This window comes from Drosophila teissieri, chromosome 3L (genome assembly GCF_016746235.2).
Source record: "Drosophila teissieri strain GT53w chromosome 3L, Prin_Dtei_1.1, whole genome shotgun sequence".
Lineage (NCBI taxonomy): Eukaryota > Metazoa > Arthropoda > Insecta > Diptera > Drosophilidae > Drosophila > Drosophila teissieri.
In genome coordinates, this window is record NC_053031.1 from 4,668,402 (window position 1) to 4,682,663 (window position 14,262).

Sequence of the window (14,262 nt, forward strand, 5' to 3'; positions counted from 1 at the left end):
GTTTTAAATATTCTTTAATTAACGAATTTATTATTTAATTAACGAATTGAGCTTGCCTAAAAATATTATTAATATTCACTAATACCTAGTAAATAGACCCAAATTGTTGGGGCATTAACAGATTAACCAGACATACCTGGACTACTTTTCTTCCCATCTGTTTAGAATTGTTGGCTGACAAAGCGACAGAATTTTTTTTAATACGGCTTCATTGATAAGAGGTCGAATTTCTCTTGTTCAAAGAATAAAATATAATAATCAAATGTAAATAAGCAAATGCATCTATAGTTTAAAGCTGTTCAATTAATTTATTATAATAATATTCGCCCACAATTGGTCTCTATCTCTATGGCCATAAAAAATATGAAACTAGTTTGAAACAAATGTCAACGCCCAAAAACATTCACCATTGAGTTTTGAGTAGAGAGCAAAACTGAACTAGTTATCATGCATTTTATGATCATTATGATAATTGGATAAGCGTCACGGTACCTTGGATTTGTTCGCTATTTATGTATAAAAGAGTTGGAAGTGAACTCAATCAATATCATTCGCATCCTGCTCTTCGAGATCAGCACACAAGCCAAAAATCAACATGAAGTTCCTGATTGTCTTCGTCGCCCTCTTCGCCCTGGCCGCCGCCGGCTCCTTCAGCAAGGAAGCTCAGATTGAGAGGCAGTACTCCGATGTCGGACCTGACGGCTTTTCCTATGAGTACGTTTTGTGATCTTTAAAAAGAGGATTTGTATACTTACTTACCCTTTACGCTTTATTAGATTTAAGACCAGCGATGGTTCCTCTGCTCAGTCCACCGGACAGCTGAAGAATGCTGGAACCAAGGAGGAGGCCATCTCCGTCAAGGGTGCCTACTCCTTTGTGGCCGATGATGGAGTCACCTACACCGTCAACTACATCGCCGATGAGAACGGATTCCAGCCCCAGGGTGCCCATCTGCCCGTTGCCCCAGTCGCTTAAGCCATCCAAAGAGTTGAAATAAATTGTTTATAAAAGAATACGATCTTGTTTGATTTGAAAAAAGAGAACTACCAAGTTTTTTTTATGTCCATATTGATTTACTGCAAAATCCTCCAGTTATGAACTAAAAGCCACGTCAAAAAACCTGAATTTACTGATTTCGTTTTGAAACTCTGACTTCTCACAATATTATTATACCCGTTACTCGTAGAGTAAAAGGGTATACTAGATTCGTTGAAAAGTATGTAACAGGCAGAAGGAAGCGTTTCCGACCATATAAAGTATATATATTCTTGATCAGGATCAGTAGCCGAGTCGATCTGGCCATGTCCGTCTGTCCGTCCGTCTGTCCGTCTGTCCGTCTGTCCGTCCGTCTGTCCGTCTGTCCGTCTGTCCGTATGAACGTCGAGATCTCAGGAACTACAAAAGCTAGAAAGTTGAGATTAAACATACGGACTCCAGAGACATAGACGCAGCGCAAGTTTGTTGATTCATGTTGCCACGCCCACTCTAACGCCCACAAACCGCATAAAACTGCCACGCCCACACTTTTGAAAAATGTTTTGATATTTTTTCATTTTTGTATTAGTCTTGTAAATTTCTATCGATTTGCCAAAAAACTTGTTGCCACGCCCACTCTAACGCCCACAAACCGCCCAAAACTGCCACGCCCACAAATTTGAAAAATGTTATGATATTTTTTCATTTTTGTATTTGACTTGTAAATTTCTATCGATTTGCCAAAAAACTTTTTGCCACGCCCACTCTAACGCCCACAAACCGAAAAAAACTGTCAGTGTTGAAGACTCGCCTTCGCACTTCCACTAGCTGAGTAACGGGTATCAGATAGTCGGGGAACTCGACTATAGCGTTCTCTCTTGTTTTATAATTGTAAGTTTTTTGAATTTTTAAAATGACTGACCGATGATCGATTCTTAATCCTTTTTTTTCTTTGACTTATTACAAATCGTATATTATTATTATTATGCAGTATGCTTAATTTGTAAAACTAAACTTCAGGATGGATATCTGCCATAGCTGCATTGGCTTTGGCTGCATTGGCTGCATATAAATTACTACATTATTAACATATTCTAACAGCATACTTAAGGGCTAGTCAATAACTAGTTTATTGGCATGAAATGTGGGTAACAAAGTATATTTAGTATTCAAAACGTACATATATTACTTCCACAAATTTGCTGCTTTTGTTTCATACTCAATTATTTAAAGCCTATATATTAAAATCTAGTATTATGTTGCTAAAGAGAAATTAAATTTCGTCGTTTATTTTATCACGAGGTCAAGATAATTGGCACAAAACTATTGAAAAATATTGAAATTAATATTAAATAAACACATTTACTGCAAAATTATACGTAGCTTTTTATTTATTAGATAGATTTGATTCAATAAATAAATCCATCATTCAGTGATTAATTAATTTGTTTATAGAAGTTGTATTAATTATAATTCGAATTCTATAATTGCAGATGAATCGAATGAATAAATAGACTACTGAAATGAATTAAAAAATTAGTATAAGAGCTTTTTCATTCACATTTCAGTGCATAATGTAATGAAATTCATATATAATATAAAATTAGTATATTTAATGAAAGACAACTGTTCACCAACTATTCATTTAATTTCAACGTAATATCGATGCTTTAACTTTCTGCTTTTGAGATTGCAATCTATTAATAAAATTTCCTTATTTCTTGTGTGGATATTAATAACCACCATGTAAATTTGCTAGTAACAACAGGCTTTTTTAAACAAATTCGACTAACTATGTGGAATCTGTTCATTTGCATTTTGTGTTAGGCTTTTAGCCATTCAGAGTTAACCTGTACTCAATGTTATTCATTTTACACATTATGTTTTGACTAATTCGGATGCCTTTAGCATAATCAAGAGACTGCCCAACTATAAAAGATGTGATCTGGCCAACAGAAAGCATCATTCGTCGCTAGCTCTTCGATAACCGCAGATCAAAACACCAACCAACAATCACCATGAAATTCCTGATTGTCTTCGTCGCCCTCTTCGCCGTGGCTCTGGCTGCTCCTTCTCCTATCCCAGATACCGAAATCTTGCGTTTGGATTCCGATGTTGGACCCGAAAGCTTCAAATACGGGTAAGTTGCCTGTGAGATATGACCCAAAAGGATGCCTAATTGACTTTGACTTCCTTCCCAGCTGGGAGACTTCCGATGGAAGTGCTGCTCAAGCTGAGGGTAAGCTGAACAACGCTGGAACTGACAACGAGTCTCTTGCCGTCCGTGGATCCTTCTCCTTTGTGGGCGATGATGGCCAGACCTACACCGTCAACTACATCGCCGATGAGAACGGATTCCAGCCCCAGGGTGCCCATCTGCCCGTTGCCCCTGTGGCCTAAGTCTTTTAAAATTGTTAACTAGTTCCCTTTTAATGTCGGTTAATCGGAAAAAGAAACCCGTTATGACCTTTTTTTTATTAAGGAGAACCGAATCTAAGTCAATGAGTCTAAAGTGTTATTAAAGAAAAAATTATTACATGAAACAATTTGTTTTAAAGGGGAATGAAATGTGGCAAATGATTTAGGCAATTCAAAGTCTGTTGCGCTTTAAAATACTTACTTTGTGTGGGATTGCACATCGAATTAATAAACATCTGTGGAGCCCAAATCTTTTTTTCTAACTAGCAACAGAAATTTTTGAATGTTGAACTAGGACATCTGGAAATATATTTGGTTATGTTAGTGTTTTCTTATCAACATGTAAGCAGTTCACAATAATTAAAATACCTTTTTGACATTTTCTGGCCTAAAATAATGGATATGGATTCTAGAAACAAAACTATGTATATGCATATAGATAATCATTGATAACTTATGGTATCTATATTAATAAATTTACTATTTATTTCCTCTGTGGGTCTCTAACACGTTAGATATATATTATTTTTAGTTGATAGTTTCTTCCAATGCTTTTTTTGAATACAAAATTCAAAGCGTACTTGTCTTAAAATACTGCGTACAAATTTATCATAAATTATTGTTATACATATGTAGAAGTTATAAATACTGTTTGCATTGCACTACATTTGAACACCATGTTCTAGGGATCATATCATCAATATTGAATCACGTTGGTGCATTACTGGCATTACATCAATTTCTCATTGAGTCAATAAATTAGTTGAGTCATTATTTAGTCAATAAATTAGTTAACATAAGGGAACGATAGATTTCCACTGGGAATAATGTAATCAAGATTTTTCGCTCACTAGAATTAAATTTAGGAGTGCGAGTTAAATTATATAAATCTTTTTGAGATCATGTATACATATATGTATATACAATATGTATATATAAGAAAGACAGCTTTGTATTGGTTAGTTCCTAGAACCTATTCTAAAATGGTATTTGTAGAGCTAAAAGCTTTTCCCACGATTTTCGTATGGTTTTTAGCTACAGTTTACCAGAAACTACGATAAAACAGCTGTAAAACAAATGCGAAACTATGCAAACTATATATATATATGAAGATGGTCGATTTACATATCGTATTGGGCTTTTAACGATTCAGCTTTAGGCCGATTTCAATTTCACACATTTATCACATTATGCTTTATAAACTACACGTTTGACTAGTTTGGCCGCGTTGGGCTCGGTCGTCAAAGTTCGGCCATCCATCTATATAAAGGGAGTAACAACCATCAGAGAGCATCATTCGTCGTGAACTCTTCGATAACCGCAGATCAAAACACCAACCAACAATCACCATGAAATTCCTGATTGTCTTCGTCGCCCTCTTCGCCGTGGCTCTGGCTGCTCCTCCTTCATCTAGCTCAGATGCCCAAGTCCTGCGGTCCGAGTCCGATGTTGGACCCGAAAGCTTCAAGTACCTGTAAGTTGACTGTAAGATATGACCCAAAAGGATGCCTAACTGACTTTGACTTCCTTCCCAGCTATGAGACTTCCGATGGAAGTGCTGCTCAAGCTGAGGGACAGCTGAACAACGTTGGATCTGAGAACGAGGCTCTCGTCGTCCGTGGATCCTACTCCTTTGTGGCCGATGATGGAATCACCTACACCGTCAACTACATCGCCGATGAGAACGGATTCCAGCCCCAGGGTGCTCATCTGCCCGTTGCCCCTGTGGCCTAAGTGAAATTGTTCACATTCTGAGCAGTTTTATAGCCATACAATCCTTCCCAACTCCTTGTTAATAGCCCCAAACCAATCCCATTCCTGTTTTCGAAGGATGGGAACTAAGTCAACCAACTCCAATTGTTAAATATTAAAAGAAAAAGAATTACCTGAATTTATGTGTGTTTGTTTCCATATACTTTATACATATTTCAATATATTTAGCTTATGATTAACATAAGGGAAGGTTGTAGATATATGTAGATATGCGAAAAAGGGAAACTGGTCACCACGACGTGTAGACTTGACCACTTATACGCCATTAATTTTTGCCTGAACGATTAAATGTTTGTAAAATGCTTTGATATTTAAAGAAGATGCTTAGAATATTCCAGGCGTATTGGACTGCTGATTTCTAGTCATATATTTTCTATTAATAATTAATGTACGAGTATATACCAACAGAAATCTTCGCAAACAAGCATCTGCTAGGGCTTTTACTTATTCAAACATTAGATAATTATATGAGAAATGACAATGGCAAAATCACAATGCACAATAACAAAGAGTTAGAATACAGAATTTAATGCAACTCGACTAGATGGCATCGCTTAAGCTTGAGTTCGTTTTTGTTTTATATGAACATCTACCGTTTTGAACACAAATTTTCCCCATTCTTTCTGTTTGTTTCAAACAAAAATGTTCACGATTACCTTAATTGACCAATAAGATTTGAGAATTCAAAGTTGATGGCAAGCTAAGACGTCATTCTGTCTATCAAATGGCTGTCGACAAAGTAATTGCAAACATTACCTCACACTGGACATACCTGCATTGCACGATTGGTGCAGGGTACTTAGAGTGTTCATCTGTAATTAAAATGTGTTTTATTGAATGTTTGCATTTTAGCTGATTTATTTATTTTTAATTTCTTTTATTATTTTGCATTTTTCGCCGATGAGGACATAATCCACAGGTTTCGTATAAAACAGCAACACACGATCGCATCGCAGCTCAGTAAAGTGCAGTTGGCTGTGACGAAGACTGTGAAAACTAATTGTTCCCGCAATGCAATCGAACTTCATGTGGCTGGTCGCCTTGATGGCAATTGGCATCTGTTTGGCCTTGCCCGCTGGTGAGGATGCCCAGGCGGAGACCCTCAAGCTGGAGAGCGAGAATACTGGCGACAAATATTCCTTTGCGTAGGTATTGCCAAGGAGTGAGGCGGAAATGAGGAATCATTGCCATTAATTGTCCCATAATGGGAAGCTAAGATAGTTAACATTATATTTCAAAGAAATATTTGTTTCATGTTCATGCAAATTTTTATAAATAGAAAAAATACTTTAGAAAAACCATTTTATATTGCAATATGCAATCGGCTATCGGGTCAGGAATATATGTATTTTATATGGTCGCACAAGTCATCTTCATTGCGTTGCAAACTTTTTTTTTTCCAGCTATGAGACGAGCAACGGAATCTCACGCACGGAGACCGGAGAGGTAAAACCTGGAGCCGGTGAAGAGGATGGCTCCTTGTCTGTCCAAGGATCGACCAGCTGGTCAGCTCCAGATGGCAAAAAATACGAGATTAGTTTCACGGCCGACGAGACTGGCTACCATCCCAAGTTCAGGCTGGTAGCCTAGGCGATACCCAGATGTAAATTGATTCCGGATTCGAATAATTAAGCTAACTTCATTTATCCAATGTGAAAGATTCGTAGGCTTAGAAAAGTATATAGAAACAAGTTTATATATTTGAAGAAGCTCCCGATTTTAATTGACGTCACACAGGTTGGGTGGATTTTTAGAAATACAAGCTCAATGAATTGTTCAAAATTTGAATAATGAAATATTTATGAACGCGATTCTTTTCAGCCTATAGTGTAATTTAAATTTTATATTAGGCCTTTTAATGCTCCCACTCCAAACGAAAATGAAATCCAAGCCAGACATTTCACATTAACATTGATTTTGCTGATTATGCCTTGTACACGTTTGACTAGTTCGGCCACGCTTTGAATAATCGCCAAGAGTTTGCCATCTATAAAAGGGTTTACGCGGCCCTCCAAAGTTACCATTCGTCGCAAACTCTTCGATAACCGCAGATCAAAACACCAACCAACAATCACCATGAAATTCCTGATTGTCTTCGTCGCCCTCTTCGCCGTGGCTCTGGCTGCTCCTCCTTCATCTAGCCAAGATGCCCAAATCTTGCGGTCCGAGTCCGATGTTGGACCCGAAAGCTTCAAATACGAGTAAGTTGCCTGTGAGATATGACCCAAAAGGATGCCCAACTGACTTTGACTTCCTTCCCAGCTGGGAGACTTCCGATGGACAGGCTGCTAACGCTGAGGGTCATCTGAACAACGCTGGATCTGAGAACGAGGCTCTCGCCGTCCGTGGATCCTACCGCTTTGTGGGCGATGATGGTATCACCTACGAGGTTCAGTACGTCGCCGATGAGAACGGATTCCAGCCCCAGGGTGCTCATCTGCCCGTTGCCCCTGAGGCCTAAGTGAAGTTAGTTTCACAGTAAGCTGCTTTAAAGCCAGCCAGTCCTACAAAACTCTTTGTTATCCCCAACTTTTACCTACATCCGGTTTTCCTTTTTTAAAGGAAAAAATTCCTAAGTTACAGAACGCAGTTTGTTGAATATTAAAAAATGTAGATTTTACTATAAATGAATTCGTTTTATTGCAAAAGTGTTTTGTCTCACAAGGTGGGATTGAAACCAATGTATAAAAAACAAGAGAGAACGCTATAGTCGAGATCCCCGACTATCTGATACCCGTTACTCAGCTATTCGAAGTGCGAAGGAGAGTCTTCAGCACATACAGTTTTAGGCGGTTTGTGGGCGTTAGAGTGGGCGTGGCAACATGAATCGACAAACTTGCGCTGCGTCTATGTCTCTGGAGTCCGTATGTTTAATCTCAACTTTCTAGCTTTTGTAGTTCCTGAGATCTCGACGTTCATACGGACAGACGGACGGACGGACGGACAGACGGACGGACAGACGGACATGGCCAGATCGACTCAGCTACTGATCCTGATCAAGAATATATATACTTTATATGGTCGGAAACGCTTCCTTCTGCCTGTTACATACTTTTCAACGAATCTAGTATAACCTTTTACTCTACGAGTAACGGGTATAAAAACAAATATTTTGATATGACTTTAAAGTAGTTAAGATAAATATAACTACTTTCTTAAAACGAGCAACCGAACTAGTTAAAGGTTATTATTATGCATACAAAACCACAATTTTATTTGACGTATTGCTCCTGAAAAAATTCTTTTAAAAATAATTCCTAAAAAGAAGAAGTTGACACAGAAAAAAATCTATTTTAAAAGAATTTGTATTCTTATAAAATTGAAATTTTGTTTTAGAAATAAATATTTTAATTTAGTATATATATACCCACAAATCGCCCAAAACAGTCCACACTTTTGAAAAATGTATGAATTATGTTTTTATTCATATTATCTGATAGTCGAGGAACACGACTATAGCGTTCTGCAATCAAAAAAAAAAGTTCTTGGGCCTTTATAATATCAAAAAATATAATTTTTCTCAATTTGTGATTCAATTCTCAAGGACTGAAACTAAAACAACTGCTTGTTCTACTTTTTCAGCATAGTCGACTTTGTGCAATTAATTTTCATTCTTACATATTAGAAAACTTTTTAGCTTACTTTAAGGCTATAGCTGTACTGCTTGCACTGTTATCGAATGACTTAGGCAACGAACTCTATATTAAACCTTTGCATACTTTTGGGCGCCAAATGCTAATTGACATTAACTTCGTGACGCGTCTCTTTCGACTCGCATCATTTATGCTCGTATTGAAAGACAACTGTTTTTGCAATTAACATGCAAATTTTAGCATTCAACATCAGTCATCGCCGAACTTGACAGCAATATTTCAATTACAATTGGCTTCCAGTATCCGGCAGAAGATACGCTGACTGCTGATTACCGATCGATGAAAACAGAGAAGTGTAAACATCTTCCTCATTGCATTCGAATTTGCTCATCAAGCAGGTCAAATGCCTGGCGGCTATTAATTAGATTCAACAAGTTGGATTGCAAATAAATCGGAGTTGATTAATAATTAACAAATAGAAACCGTCACAAATTACCCTTTAGCCCTATTACTTATTATTAGCCCTGTTACTTACTTTTTAACGAATCTAATATACCTATTTACTTTACAAGTAACGTGTATAAATGGGTTAGAAAAGATAGAAATAGATAAAAAGATAGATAGAAATTTTACCATTCTAAAATTGATCTCACAGTTGCATTCTTTTAATTCTTTATTAACCTAAATACGAGAAAGAGATAATAACAATTTTTGTATGCACTTTAGACAAAATCAACCTGCAAAGAAAAAAATCCGGATCAAAAATACTCAGGAAGTCTAGAAATAACAGCAAAAATGCTATTTAGCAAAGCCAAAAACGAATTTAGCTTTTGTATAAAAATACAAAATATCGAGGATGCAAATAACTTAGTATATTGGAACTAGCTGACAGGCAGTTTAAATAATCAAATAAATAACTTTGAAAACTGCATGAAATTTGAAGTTATACGCGCAGGCTTCGCTGACGCTCAAGAGGTGTGATGAGATGTGGCCAATGCTACCAGCTTTGCGATCCGACTTGGCCAATACACAACGTTGAGAACGCAGAGATTCGCACGCACACTTGGCCAACGAGCAGCGGCAGCAGAGGCGTCCGTCTCTAATGTTTTATAATGTTTACCTAATATTATTAACATTGTCAATTCGCTGCCGAACATCGTGGGGTGTGTTTCATTCTAAGGCGCTTGCTCCGAGCCGATAATCTAGCCGTGAGAAACGCGTCTTCCGTCCGCTTGAAATCGAAATATATTCATAATCGTGTATTTGTATTAAAATATAAACGCCCGTTTATTTATGCGTTTTTTGTGCGCGCGCTGACAGTTTAAAATAGGGCGTGAAAATAAAATAAATTTTGTGACCGATTTAAATAAATAAGCAATTTCCAAAATGAACCCTAAATTGATAGCGTTTGTTTGTGCTGTAAGTGCTCAAGTATGATACCAAGTTTGATCCCGCCATTCATTGAGTTCCTTTCAAGCTGCTCCACCTCGGCACCTTGACCCATGTCCTTTCGGCCGCGAGCACAGTGCGTCCCTACAAGTTCGGCTTCACCATCGACGAGCAGCAGCATCGGGCGGAGAAGAGAGGTGAGCTGGCTAATGACGCTAATTAAACCATTAGCATATCTTGACTACTGTGCGTCGATTTATTGACACCGAAACCGAAATATGTAAATAGATGATGCGTCATCTCGAGAGTCGTTAGGAGCAGATGCACAAATGCAGCAGAGGCAGCAAATGCAGCCAGCAGGCAGCATTAGCCAAAAAAAGCCATAACTTTTGACTTTTGAGCCGGAGTGCGAGTGGCGGCTTGTGCAATGCCACACAATACACGTTTGATGGGTGCACGGTGCACCTGAGCGACAGGTCACCAGCAATTGAAATACCAGCCTCCAATGGCAATTAGCGGAATCTTCACACAAACACATGTGGCTCATCTGTGAAGTCCATTGTATTTTAACCAAATGGCATGCATGGTCGTTATGATTTTTATTTCTATGCTGAATCGGTGATAAAGTTTTCAGAAAATCGAAAACGAAACGTGGCCGATTAGCATAACATGTAGACTCTCTTCGAATACACAAATGTTTGCCTTATTTATGGTTTTTCTTTCTTTGGCTAATGCTAATTTCATAAAGAACAGCCACATTTCAATATTTATAAGTATAATTCTGGCATATAAAATGCCAGAGTTGAGCTAAAAATTTTGGATTACGTTCATATTAACAAACAAATTCAGGAACTCGTTGTGCATGCAAAATGGCATTTGTTTGTTGTATAACAATTTAAAGGAGAATGAACGGTATCCTAACAAAGCTCTAAAAACGACTTCGGCATCTTTGAAGCATTATTATTCAAATGGTTTAAATATTGAAAAGATCTATTGATCTAGATCAAACTTTTGAAGTCTAGTTTACGGGGCATTACATCGGAGCTATCATACGCAACTTTACTATAATATGTTATTGCCACTTATATACTCGTAATAATAATTTACTGCTAATTTATTTTTGGTTACCGAATTTATTATATTTCCTAACCAAATACAATTTGAATTTTTATTTGCCTACTTTATGAATCGTCATGTTATTACAAACATCCGGTTTTTAAACGTGAACGAAAGATAATTTACTGGAAATTAAACTTTAAAAATAGTAATAAAATAATTTTAAATAAATTATTTATTGATAATGGGAAAAATCTGTTTCTATTTTTATTACCCACTAAAATATATGTTCACTTTATTATTCTTTTTTATTTGTGTTTTATAACCAGAAAACGATATTCTTAATTTATATTGATGCGAGCTTAATAGTTTTCATTATTTAGCCCAGCTCGTTGAACAATTTAAACTCAAACTGATCACAACAAAAGAATAAATTACAATAAAGAATTATTTGCAAACCTGGACGAAATCGATCGAGACAAATGGGAAAGTGACGCGAAGCCAAATTTGAATTAAATATAAGACAAACAAGCGAAAGCCAATTGTTGCAAACCGTTAAAACTTGTTGCCCAGTATTGTGGAAACCAGTTTCCAGCCACAAAGGCCACAAGCTAGAATTTCGAATGAGAATATTTTGGTGGGTGGCTGGCTGGACAGGATGCTGCGGTGAGAGTCGCACCTCTTTAAGACCATCCATATGATATTCATATTAATAAATTCACCTTAGCATAGGAATTTTTCTTGCGTAGGAAGGTGCCTAACATATCAATTCAAAGCCAAGGGGGGTTTGGTGCGGCGGCGGGGGTTTAAGAAACCAGCTCAGAAGTTATGATCGCCATTATCGATACAGTTTATTAGATCTTAATCTTTATGGGCCTGCTTGGGGCTGGTTATCAAACAAATTAAAAATCACATATCGGCGTAAAATTCGCATTCATATTCAAAATGTACATATAATCTGTTTGGCCAAATCTCATCTTGTTCCTCGACTCACAGATGAACGCGGCATTATCATGGGCGAGTTTGGGTTCATCACCGCCGATGGAATCTATCACGTGACGGTTTACGCCACCGACGAGGAGGGCAAATTCCGGATAATCTCCATGAAGAGCTATCCCTACGCGGGTCCAGTTGGTCCAAGTGAGTATTGACTGAGTTCTTAAGCAACTCGGAATATCTAAGTCGAACTGCATCTGACCTATGACAGCACTGAAATATATGCTGTGTGCCTGATAATATTATTTATTAATTCAAATCATAAACCCGATTGAAATCAGACTTCCATTCAGATGATTTCCTTTAAAGCCATACTGGTTTTTAAGCTACGTAGTGATCTAAATATAGCCGACCGATTTTGGTTTGATAAGAGTAAGCTTAACTTAAATTTAATAAACTGTTTTGGACTTTCATGCTATGCTAACACTTTCTACAAAGGATTTTCATAGAAATATTATTATATTAAAATATTATTTAAAATATTAAATACTTCCCAGAAAGTGTTCCTGTGACAACGACCCCGAAGGTCCTGCTCTCCTCAGCTCCTGTGGCTCTGCCCAAGTACAACTTCAACACGGAGGCCTGCTCCGGTTGCTTCCTGAATAAGTCCCCTCCCAAGACGGAGATTCGCACACTTTCGCAGCCATTGGCTCCAGTTCAACCAGGTAAGCCCGAGGGCTCTTCAGATATCGGCCTGAATGTGCAGTTGCCCTTCCGGGAGTCCATTGCACAGACTGTGGCAAGTCGTCTTGGCTTGCTCCAAGATGCACTGCAAACCTCCAACACAAACACGAATACACCAAACACTAAACAAATCGAACTTGGTCTCAACTTAGCAACGAACACATACTACACAACAAAGCAGGCTGTAACCGGACATGTTAGCACGCAGACCTCCAATTCGCAATCTCCGAGTGCCAGCACAAAGATCGACTACAATGTGGGCGTGGTCGAGAAGCTTGCACCACCAGTTTATCCGCCATTGAACATCCGGTTGGACGAGGACGCTATAAGACATGCTATCACATATGCCAACAGGATACCTGGCCCTGTGGCGGTTCCACTTGCCAGTAACATTCAATCCGTAGCACAACATCCGAATGCGGGACTTAAAAACATTAATAGATCGGGAGTTTCCTCTGCGAAAACGGTGGCCAATTCGAAGACAAGACCCACACTCCAACTAAACCCACACCAAACACCTCTTTTGAGTAAGCCAAATCGGGGTAAAAATTGTAACATTTCAAATTAATTATAAATTACCGTTATAGTTAGAGCTTAAAGTGTTAAATTCTTTAAATGATTTTAATTATAATTACAAATCTCACTGCTTACTACATATATAAGCCATCTAGCGGACACATATTGCACTAAGATCTTACACTGCTTACACGATTCCTAACTATTTTAAACACTGGTCTGTGTCACTACTAAATTACCCTTGGGATTTTTATCAGGTTCAGCAACCGCCGCAGGAGTTTCTGGAGTGGCAGCGAATGCACCAACCGGAAGTGTCTCCTGTAAGTGCTTTTGAGCAGAAATTATCCTTATAAGCTGGAAAAATACAAATTAAAAATAACAAATTTTTAAAAAAAAACTAGCCAACGGTGGAGGTAGTCTCGGTGCAGGAGGTCCAGGCGGAAGAATTGGTTCTGGAAGCGGCCTTGGAGGAGCGTCTGCTGGAGGCAAAGCTTCAGGAATTGGCGGTGGAATTGGATCTGGAAGCGGACTTGGTGGAGTTGCTCCTGGAAGCAAAGCTTCTGGATTCGGTGGAGGAATCGGGTCTGGCGTTGGAAGTGCATCAAGTGCAGCGGGTGATCTGTACAAATTCAAGTACGTCCTGGACTACAATGGACACGAGGAGACCGGTGGACGCAATGGTGACAAACAGGGTAGCTACTTCGCAATCGGCGAGGATGCAGTGCAGCGGACCATTGAGTACATTGCGAACGAGTTCGGATTCCAGCCCCACGTCAGCTGGCGGAAATTGGACGCCAAGGAGGCGCTGCCCAAGGAGAATTCGCTGAAGCACTACGAGTTCAAATGGTTTAATCAGGAATAG

The 14,262-nt window shown here is 38.3% G+C and overlaps 6 protein-coding genes across 6 annotated transcripts; all 6 read left to right on the plus strand.

Annotated features, from left to right (window-relative positions):
* Positions 1 to 439: 439 nt before the first annotated feature.
* LOC122615760 (larval cuticle protein 65Ag1-like) lies at positions 440 to 1,005 on the plus strand. The gene is made up of 2 exons (XM_043790851.1): positions 440 to 714; positions 777 to 1,005. The coding sequence occupies exons 1-2, from the start codon at positions 596 to 598 to the stop codon at positions 973 to 975; spliced, it is 318 nt and encodes a 105-aa protein (XP_043646786.1). The 5' UTR covers positions 440 to 595; the 3' UTR covers positions 976 to 1,005.
* A 1,973-nt stretch (positions 1,006 to 2,978) lies between these two features.
* On the plus strand, positions 2,979 to 3,458 carry LOC122617045 (larval cuticle protein 65Ag1-like). The gene is made up of 2 exons (XM_043792705.1): positions 2,979 to 3,115; positions 3,177 to 3,458. The coding sequence occupies exons 1-2, from the start codon at positions 2,994 to 2,996 to the stop codon at positions 3,373 to 3,375; spliced, it is 321 nt and encodes a 106-aa protein (XP_043648640.1). The 5' UTR covers positions 2,979 to 2,993; the 3' UTR covers positions 3,376 to 3,458.
* A 1,233-nt stretch (positions 3,459 to 4,691) lies between these two features.
* Positions 4,692 to 5,198, plus strand: LOC122616983 (larval cuticle protein 65Ag1-like). The gene is made up of 2 exons (XM_043792603.1): positions 4,692 to 4,867; positions 4,929 to 5,198. The coding sequence occupies exons 1-2, from the start codon at positions 4,743 to 4,745 to the stop codon at positions 5,125 to 5,127; spliced, it is 324 nt and encodes a 107-aa protein (XP_043648538.1). The 5' UTR covers positions 4,692 to 4,742; the 3' UTR covers positions 5,128 to 5,198.
* Positions 5,199 to 6,123: 925 nt separating this feature from the next.
* On the plus strand, positions 6,124 to 6,875 carry LOC122616391 (endocuticle structural glycoprotein ABD-5). Its single transcript, XM_043791831.1, has 2 exons — positions 6,124 to 6,311; positions 6,570 to 6,875. The coding sequence occupies exons 1-2, from the start codon at positions 6,178 to 6,180 to the stop codon at positions 6,754 to 6,756; spliced, it is 321 nt and encodes a 106-aa protein (XP_043647766.1). The 5' UTR covers positions 6,124 to 6,177; the 3' UTR covers positions 6,757 to 6,875.
* A 153-nt stretch (positions 6,876 to 7,028) lies between these two features.
* LOC122616390 (larval cuticle protein 65Ag1-like) lies at positions 7,029 to 7,750 on the plus strand. The gene is made up of 2 exons (XM_043791830.1): positions 7,029 to 7,367; positions 7,429 to 7,750. The coding sequence occupies exons 1-2, from the start codon at positions 7,243 to 7,245 to the stop codon at positions 7,625 to 7,627; spliced, it is 324 nt and encodes a 107-aa protein (XP_043647765.1). The 5' UTR covers positions 7,029 to 7,242; the 3' UTR covers positions 7,628 to 7,750.
* Positions 7,751 to 10,139: 2,389 nt separating this feature from the next.
* Positions 10,140 to 14,262, plus strand: LOC122617745 (protein lethal(3)malignant blood neoplasm 1). Its single transcript, XM_043793721.1, has 6 exons — positions 10,140 to 10,178; positions 10,237 to 10,345; positions 12,201 to 12,344; positions 12,698 to 12,865; positions 13,658 to 13,720; positions 13,802 to 14,262. The coding sequence occupies exons 1-6, from the start codon at positions 10,146 to 10,148 to the stop codon at positions 14,260 to 14,262; spliced, it is 978 nt and encodes a 325-aa protein (XP_043649656.1). The 5' UTR covers positions 10,140 to 10,145.

Excerpts from the sequence above, each read along its gene's own strand:
- LOC122615760 (XM_043790851.1), top strand. The coding sequence starts at position 596 with ATGAAGTTCCTGATTGTCTTCGTCGCCCTCTTCGCCCTGGCCGCCGCC. Across the intron at positions 715-776 it reads CCTGACGGCTTTTCCTATGA|ATTTAAGACCAGCGATGGTT; the intron begins GTACGTTTTGTG and ends ACGCTTTATTAG.
- LOC122617045 (XM_043792705.1), top strand. The coding sequence starts at position 2,994 with ATGAAATTCCTGATTGTCTTCGTCGCCCTCTTCGCCGTGGCTCTGGCT. Across the intron at positions 3,116-3,176 it reads CCCGAAAGCTTCAAATACGG|CTGGGAGACTTCCGATGGAA; the intron begins GTAAGTTGCCTG and ends CTTCCTTCCCAG.
- LOC122616391 (XM_043791831.1), top strand. The coding sequence starts at position 6,178 with ATGCAATCGAACTTCATGTGGCTGGTCGCCTTGATGGCAATTGGCATC. Across the intron at positions 6,312-6,569 it reads GGCGACAAATATTCCTTTGC|CTATGAGACGAGCAACGGAA; the intron begins GTAGGTATTGCC and ends TTTTTTTTCCAG.
- LOC122617745 (XM_043793721.1), top strand. The coding sequence starts at position 10,146 with ATGAACCCTAAATTGATAGCGTTTGTTTGTGCT. Across the intron at positions 12,345-12,697 it reads CGCGGGTCCAGTTGGTCCAA|AAAGTGTTCCTGTGACAACG; the intron begins GTGAGTATTGAC and ends AATACTTCCCAG. Across the intron at positions 12,866-13,657 it reads ATTGGCTCCAGTTCAACCAG|GTTCAGCAACCGCCGCAGGA; the intron begins GTAAGCCCGAGG and ends GATTTTTATCAG.
- LOC122616390 (XM_043791830.1), top strand. The coding sequence starts at position 7,243 with ATGAAATTCCTGATTGTCTTCGTCGCCCTCTTCGCCGTGGCTCTGGCT. Across the intron at positions 7,368-7,428 it reads CCCGAAAGCTTCAAATACGA|CTGGGAGACTTCCGATGGAC; the intron begins GTAAGTTGCCTG and ends CTTCCTTCCCAG.
- LOC122616983 (XM_043792603.1), top strand. The coding sequence starts at position 4,743 with ATGAAATTCCTGATTGTCTTCGTCGCCCTCTTCGCCGTGGCTCTGGCT. Across the intron at positions 4,868-4,928 it reads CCCGAAAGCTTCAAGTACCT|CTATGAGACTTCCGATGGAA; the intron begins GTAAGTTGACTG and ends CTTCCTTCCCAG.